This window comes from Dicentrarchus labrax, unplaced genomic scaffold, assembly GCF_905237075.1.
Source record: "Dicentrarchus labrax unplaced genomic scaffold, dlabrax2021, whole genome shotgun sequence".
NCBI classification, from domain to species: domain Eukaryota; kingdom Metazoa; phylum Chordata; class Actinopteri; family Moronidae; genus Dicentrarchus; species Dicentrarchus labrax.
Genome location: NW_026136720.1, coordinates 2,501,931 through 2,509,932, shown reverse-complemented (window position 1 = coordinate 2,509,932; position 8,002 = coordinate 2,501,931). Strand labels below are relative to the sequence as shown.

General features: G+C 46.7%; 1 protein-coding gene across 2 annotated transcripts in view; it reads right to left on the bottom strand.

Annotated features, from left to right (window-relative positions):
* rfwd3 (ring finger and WD repeat domain 3) overlaps positions 1-7,910 on the bottom strand; it is an 11,766-nt gene extending 3,856 nt beyond the window's left edge. The window contains exons 1-12 of one of the 2 annotated variants that reach the window (XM_051381911.1): positions 6,442-7,910; positions 5,088-5,368; positions 4,572-4,849; positions 4,409-4,464; positions 4,102-4,299; positions 3,925-4,016; positions 3,369-3,483; positions 2,177-2,426; positions 1,339-1,489; positions 1,051-1,227; positions 742-956; positions 1-33 (exon numbers count right to left, since the gene is read on the bottom strand). The exon at positions 1-33 is cut by the window's left edge and continues 182 nt beyond it. In XM_051381911.1, coding sequence (XP_051237871.1) covers positions 1-33; positions 742-956; positions 1,051-1,227; positions 1,339-1,489; positions 2,177-2,426; positions 3,369-3,483; positions 3,925-4,016; positions 4,102-4,299; positions 4,409-4,464; positions 4,572-4,849; positions 5,088-5,368 — 1,846 coding nt within the window. In that variant the 5' untranslated portion in view covers positions 6,442-7,910. The remainder of the gene's footprint in view (positions 34-741; positions 957-1,050; positions 1,228-1,338; positions 1,490-2,176; positions 2,427-3,368; positions 3,484-3,924; positions 4,017-4,101; positions 4,300-4,408; positions 4,465-4,571; positions 4,850-5,087; positions 5,369-6,441) is intronic. The other variant, XM_051381910.1, reaches the window with a different exon arrangement.
* Between the last annotated feature and the right edge of the window lie 92 nt (positions 7,911-8,002).

The window sequence follows — 8,002 nt, the reverse complement described above, 5'->3', positions numbered from 1 at the left end:
TGAGGACGCAGCGCAGGGACGGGTTGGAGCGTCCTGCGGGACAGACGGGACACTTGAGACAGGAAACTGACCTCGACATTCAGATAAATACAAGTCTGTTCTGCTGATTACTGAATGTTCTGTGGCAATAATCTAATTCTGTGTTCAGGACGAGCGGCAGAAAACATCTGGACTCAACAACAACAAACACTTTCACACAACCCGAGTGACACAAATAAAAGCTGTTAGACAACATAAATACATATGAGAGATCCTCTGTTTGCTCTCTTTCCTTCCAGCATTCAGAAGGCTTCCAGTCTGCTGTTTCTTTCCTTCCTCTGACTTTGCTGTTTACACTCTTCCTCACTCGGCAATCTGCTTGTGAATCAGCGCTTTTCCTCCATCGGACGTCTCAGCTCGACGGCTGCTGCGACTGTTTTCATCGCAGACTTTGCGTACAACGGGTCCGATGGTTACTGTGTAGGAAAGTGTCACAACCTCCGGTATGTTCGCACTCCAAAGCAGTTTGGATTCATTCCGTATATTTAATGTCCTTAAAAAGGTTTTTAACATAAAGTTTCCTTCTCAGGAACCATTACGGCTTTATAACGTTTACCTAAAAACATCTTGTTGTTGTTGTTGTTATTATTAACACTGTACAGCACCTTGCCCCTACCTTTGTGTACTAATGGTGCTTTATAAATAAACCACCTCGCCCTCTGTGGCGTACAGTGCCGCCGGCGTGTAGGTCGGCGCTCTCACCTGGCCTGTAGGTGACCAGACAGCGTCGGCTCTCCGTCTCCACCTGGATGTCGGTGCAGCCGGCCGTCTCCAGCGGCAGGATGTGCGGTCTGTACGTGGTCTCGTTGACCTGCTCCCAGAAACAGCCGCCCTCCAGAGAGCCGGCGATCAGCCCGCCGCAGGGGAAGGAGCTGGACGCCGCCCGCGGGACGTAGCACAGGGACGCCACCGGACACCTGGAAACATCAGGAGTTCAACAACGTAGAGTTTTGTCCAACTGTAACGTAAATCAATCTGTGTGTGTGTGTGTGTGTGTGTGTGTGTGTGTACCTGGAGCGCAGCGGCTGCAGCTCCTGTACGTGCGTGCTGGTGTCTCTGGTGTCGTAGACGAGCACGGAGCCGTTGCTCAGACCGGCGTAGACGTAGTTACTGTTGTCCAAACACCAGCAGCAGCTCCACACGGGTTTACCTGCGTTATAGGTCTGAACCACCGTGTTGGTCAGCAGACTGCAACACACACACACACACACACACACAATGAAGACCTCATATTACAACACACACACATAAAAACAGTGTACGACACGTGTGTGTGTGTGTGTGTGTGTGTGTGTGTACCTGGTCAGTTTGATGGTGTTGTCCAGAGCAGCGGACAGCAGCAGACTGTCGTTCTGTCTGTTGAAGGACAGACCTCGGATCTGTTTACTGTGGATGGGAACGTACTGACTCGCCTTCATGTTGACGACGCTCACCTTCTTCACCCCGCAGCCTGGAGGAGGAGGAGGAGGAGGAGGAGGAAGAGGAGGGATTACAACTGGTTAGTTTTTTGGATTATAATATGTATATTTGTCTGAGGTTAGATTTAATAGGTTCAGAATAGTTGCTAGGATACTCATACTCAGTTTTTTTAGACAACACAGGACAGAACAAACAGTGGTCAGCATTTATGTGACACTCCGTGTTAGCTCACTTTTTTTTTGGCACATTGGCTGTTCGCACAACAGCTGATTTTACCAAATAGTAGCATAAACACAGCTGTCAGCATTAATTCCAATTAAGTAGAGCACACAGATTAAAATACTGTGAATTATTTCCAGGATATTTGGCGATTATTATTAATTTCCAGGTGTTTCCAGGATGTGTGGGAACCCTGTTAGTTTTAGTTAACTGGTTACACAAACACCAACAGCAGGATTGTTTGTTCAGGATGTTACTCGTGTTTTAATACTCAGTTATAATCAGGAACCAGTTCCGGCTCGGTAGCGGTTCTCGATACCCACCCTTAACTTCCAGTGAACGGGGAACTGAGCAAATATTTGTAGGACGTTGGTGTAATGTGAGGACACTGTAAGTCTGTCTATGTGTCTGTGGAGCACAGTGCTGCACTGATGGACTGAACAACGCTGCCACCTGCAGGCCGCTCTGCTGACGGGTTCAGGAGGAGGGTTGGTCTCACCTGGCACCAGCGTGGAGTGAGGGGACGGCTGCGAGGCCAGCAGGCAGCTCAGAGGTTCACAGTACGATAAAACCCTGGAGCCTCCGGCCTGAGACACCAGCACCGCCTTGGAGAACACGTACTGGGCCGTCCTGGAGCCGTCGGCCCTCTGAGACAGGCCGAGGAGGAGCGAGGTCGACGCGGAGGAGGAGGAGGAGGAAGAGGAGGAGACAGAGCTTCTACCAGCCTGGGCCATCAGAGCCCTCAGCTCCTGCGCAGACAGGAAGGATTACATTAATTAAACTTCAACTGGTTCAGAACTCTGCAGCTCGAATCATCACCAGAACCCCCTCCATCCACCACATCACCCCTGTTCTACAGCAACTCCACTGTCTCCCGGTAAAACTCCGCATTGACTTCAAAATCCTCCTATTCACGTTCAAGGCCATCCACAACCTCTCCCTCCTTATCTGTCCGAACCCTCCACATCACCAACCCTTCCCGTTCCCTCAGATCTGCCTCCTCTGTCCACCTCTGTCCCTCCTGCCCGCCTCGTCACCATGGGGAGCAGGGCTTTCAGCGCTCTGCCCCCAACTCTGGAACTCACCCCACCGGACCTCAGGAACCTGGACTCTCTCACACTCTTCAAATCAAGATTAAAAACTCACCTATTCAGAACTGCCTACCCCACTTAACCATCTACATTGTCTTTTCTTATCTGTTTCTTATTTCTTGCTGTTTTTTTTTTGTGTTGTACGGTGTCCTCGAGTGCCCGAGAGGCGCCTAATAATTGAATGTTTATTATTATTATTATTAATGACAGTGATGGTAAAAAGCTGTAAACTTACTTGTATATATTATATAATGGACGGGTTGATGATGATTCCATTATTCTTTCAAATGTCACTTTTTCTGTATATTTTAAATGCATAAGATAACATATATAATACTATATAATATCATTATTCTAGTGGTGAATCCCTTTAGGATCAGAATAAAATGTACTAAAAAGGACCTGCTCTGGGCTTTAACCTGTAAAGAAAATGTTCATTTTAAAGTCATTTAAATCCTAAATTATGCCCGTTATAATGCTCAGTGTTGGAAACATTAACAATAAAGACAACAATGATGTCGGATTACAACTACAGACACATTTAAATGAAACCACTGTCAGTCTGAGGACACTGGAGAACAAACAGAGGTGAGGTGATACCTGCAGCTCTTGTTGTGCTTGTCCGTATTTGTTGGTGACGACCTGCAGTTTCAGTTTGTACTGCGCTGATTCCAGTTCAGCCTTCCTCCTCAGAGACTGCTCCTGCTCCAGAGACCTGGACATACACACACACACACACACACACACACACACTTAAACTTTAAACTCAGAACTCACATTAATGCACATGTGCAGCTGTTCATATTAACGCCGTGAATGATTAGAAAGAAAACGAAGACGCTGTTCATGTTGTTAGACGAAGAGCGAGGGATCACTCTCATGGCTGATTGATCGTTGTGTGATAACCTGATACGTGATGCCTCCAGTTTTTATCTTATATGTGAACGACAGAACGTAGACGACGGTATCAGCGTCGGTGTGAAGTTACAGCTGTCAGGGAGCGGGTAAACTAACGTTAGTGCATACAGCTCCACCATCCTCTCTCCCCTGAATAAGTCTCTAACAGCAGTGTGAGGTTAGATGGTCAATCAATGAAAGGTCAGTTGTGTTATTGATACAGAATTGAACACAGTGAAGCAGAGGACTCGTCACTCACTTCTTTAAGCTCTCCTGCTCCGAGTTGTCGAGCGCTCTCAGCTTCGGAGCGTACAGCAGGACGATGTCCGAACGCTTCGCTTTCTTGTTGCACTACGGAGAAACGACACAAACACATCGTCACCAAAGTCCAGGCGCGGGGGATACGATCGGACTTCCTGTCAGAAACCTCGCTGACCTGCGGACACTTGGCGGCGCCGCCCTGAGCCTTCAGCCAGCGCTGGATGCAGGTGTAGCCGAAGAGGTGGCCGCAGCGCAGGGCGGACAGCCGGTGCTCGCCCGCCGTCGTCCACGCCTCGAAGCAGATGGTGCAGTTGTCGCCTTCGCCCTCCTCGCCGTGTGACAACGGGAGGGGAGCCGAGGCCACGGGGAGCGGCTGGAGGAAGACACGGGCAGAACAAACTGAGTGACGGGTTCACTTTATGTTCCAGGATTAAACAGTCCTGATTATTATTAGCAGCTTTCTGTGTGATGAAGAACTTTACCTGGACGACCTGTTTTGGAGCTTCGGTCCTCTCACCGTCTGCAGCTGAGCTGGAGTCTGAACACAGCGGGACAAATACATCTCACTGGTTACTCGGAGCACAACAGAGTCTGCTCTGGTCTGAGGAAACCAGTAAACAACATGAAGTAAAGGCTCAGACTCACTGGTTGCACCGGCTTCCTGCGGTTGTGCGTGTTGGACGGGGGCGTTAAGGCGAGGACTCGCCGGCGGCACGGGGTCCGCAGGCTCCGCGGCAGCAGCAGGTGCGCCCACTTCGACCCCCTCGTCCCCCCGTTCCTCCTCCTCGTCAGACTCGCTGACCTCGGTGGTGCTGCCGGACTCCGGTTCGGCCACGCTGGCCGCCGGCGCTCGGAGCAGGAAGTCGGGGAAGCCTCTGGAGGGCGCCGCGGTCTGGCTGGGGTAGTGCACCCTGAGGCCCTGCCTGGAGCAGCACACACAGGGTTAACATCTCAGAACAACACTGGAGGGTCTGAACCCTGGGCAGAGTTTTCCAGGACATTTTCCAGGACAACATAGATTATTTCCAGGATATTTGAATCATTTTCCAGGTGTTTCCATGACCGGAAAACTATAAACGGTAGAATTAAAGTAGATACAGCTCTTTAAAAGGATTTCCACACGAGGTATAAACCGGCCTTCTTTGAGCATTAGCTGTGTACCTGAGTCTCCTCCGTATGGGCGCCCCTCGAGCAGCAGAAGGCGTGGCCGCGGAGCCGCCAACCGCTCTCTGACTGAACGCCCAGGTGGCGGGAAGCCTGGGCGGCACACGGGCCGCCGTCTGTCCTCCCTCGTTGTCTTCCTCGTCGTCCTCGTCCACCTCGGTGCTGCTGCCGGAGTCGGAGATGACGTACGGTGCGTTGAGGTCAGCGGCTCCGGCGGTGACCGCCGGCTGCCCGCCGCCTCGTCCCTCCATGGGGAAGTCCACCTCCATGGCCTCCATCTGCACGGCGAGAAGGAGCGCGGGTTAGAGCGGTTAATCGTCACATTAGCGAGTTTTCACGGGAAGGAACGTGTTTCTGACCGGACTACAGAACCGTCTACAACCTGGTGCATGCTGGGAAAGGCGTGTGAACTCAGTAACTGCAGGAAGTTTGTTTTTTTAAGCAGATTGTTTCCTGTTTATAGAACTTTTTATACAATTCTACTCATTTAATTTCAATTTTAAACATTTTTAACAATCTTTTAGACTTTATCTGCTTCTTTTTTACACATTCTGTGTTTCCCGTTTTGTTCTACTGGACGGTTCACTTTCACAGAAGTGAACCAGATGCTGAGATACAGACCTACTGTGTGTATGTTTCAGTTTTCTTTCACACATTAAAAGTAAAAAGGCCTCTGGTGACCCCTGGTGGGGGTCCCGACCCTAAAGGTTGGGAACCACTGAGCTAAAATATGAGATCTGTAAATACACAATACAGACAGATAATTGAGTAAAAAGCTTTAAATCTTTTTATTATGAAAGGGAAGTTTTATATCCATAAAGGAAAAAACTCTGAATCAAGTATAATGTTTTTAATTTATATATTTATTCATTACATTCCTCAAATTAAAAACCAAAACAATTCTGGTCATGTGATAAAAATGGAGGGAAATAAAGCATATTATATTACCTTTTAATGGTGTCTACCTTCTAAATATAACTTTACAAAGATATTAAAAGGACATTTACGTGCTGCGCTCATGTTTCCAATGTCCTTTATTTCAGTCGTGTCCCCAAAATCTTCTTTTTAGGAAAAATATTTGAGCATTTATTCCTCAAAATATTGATTCTGATTTTATTATTTTATATGAAAATGTACTGTTTGCTTTTCTTACTTACTCCTCTACCAGAAATATTCTTTATTATATCATCAGTGTGATTAAAATCCCATGTTCACATAAATAAACTGTTTAAAATTCATCCAAATCTCTTCACTATTGTAATGCATTGAATATAATATAATATAATATAATATAATATAATATAATATAATACAGTGAGTTAACTGAGTGAGAGTAAAGGCTGGGACACACCGCTGTCTGTTATCAGTGATGGGGTATACCTCCCGCGGCGCTCCCCGGGGGAAGGTCGTGCGTTCCTCGGTTACACACCGAACTAGAGGCCGAGGTCTGTGAGGCCTCCGGGCAAAAAAAACAGAGCTAACACCAACTGTTAGCTCCTTGTATCCATTTCAAACCTCCTGCGTTACATTGCGCTTTCATTTACCCCGTGTTGATCTATCTACTGTTAACATTAATCACGATGTCCTCGCTGTAAACACGTTTAGGGAACGAGGCGGCTTGTTTTGGCTCGTTAGCGCCGTTAGCTCCACGGCTAGCTCCGGCTAGCAGGCTCTTAGCTACCTGTATGCAGTGACGGTTCAACGGCCGCTGCTCCCGCTCTGGACGGACACACACCGTAACGACATGGCTACCAGAGGAGGCGAATCAAACGGTTCTGGTTGCGGGGGGGGGGGGGTTTAACGGTGCTTCCAGTTCACTCGGGAGCGTTAATGCAGCCAGCACCGCGGTCAGGGATCGAATCTCCCGGCGCCAGTTCGCTCTGCCCGCCCCATCCTGCCGCGACGTCACCGCCGGAGATCGTGTGTTGAGAAGATGAGTCACACACAACAGAGCAGCCGGTTGTTACGTTGATTATAAAAGAATAAAAAAACTCCTCAGGCACCGAAACACACAAAATAGACTTATAATAAACAGTGTTGTGAGTCGGTGTTCAATTCGGCGCCGATCTGACACACGAACCAGCACTTATTTTGGTTAAAATCTTAACTTTTTCAAGAAGTCCGCCTCTCACTCCCACGGTCTTTGCCCGCTTAAAGAGCGCAGCTACAACGGAGGCGGAGCGAGTTGAGCAGACAAAATGTAAAGTTCGTACAGAATACACTTTATCTTTATTGATAATATCAATGCCGAATTAACAGTCAGACTGTGGACATATGAGGGGCTTCGGCTCGTTTTTCTATAGTTACATGTTTTGTTACTAACACATTAGGAATTGTTAAAATGTGATATTTCTTAAAGGGAGTTTGGTACGAGGTGCTTTTAGTTGGATTCAAACTGCTAATATATATAATTTCTAATGTTTTTTTCACCACTACAGAAACACTATCTAACTGCTAAAGTATGCTCGTGTTGTCTGATGTTCACTGCTGTTAGTTATAAATATAATTTTACGGTTAAAGGTGGAGTTTTATTCCATATTTTAGTGTATAAATAAAAAAATTTACCATCAAAAGAAACCACATGAAAAACGTTTTTATCATGAGATATGACGGTGGTTTTCTGTGCAACTTACAGTCTGTAATATATAAGAAAAAACAACTTTATTCCATTTAAAATTCCGTATAAATGAGGGTTTTGCTGTGAGATATGATGGAGTTTTACTGTTACAGAAACTGTATTTAACCTATTAAAAGTTTATGGTCTTTAACTGTCTATCGCCAAACTAGAACTACCTGAAATAATATTGTAAAATACAATAAGAATATACAGGAAAAGTCTTTAGTTCCAGTATTTGTCAATTTACACACTGAAATGAATATAAACAAAAATAAAAGTAAATGTTTTTAATAAA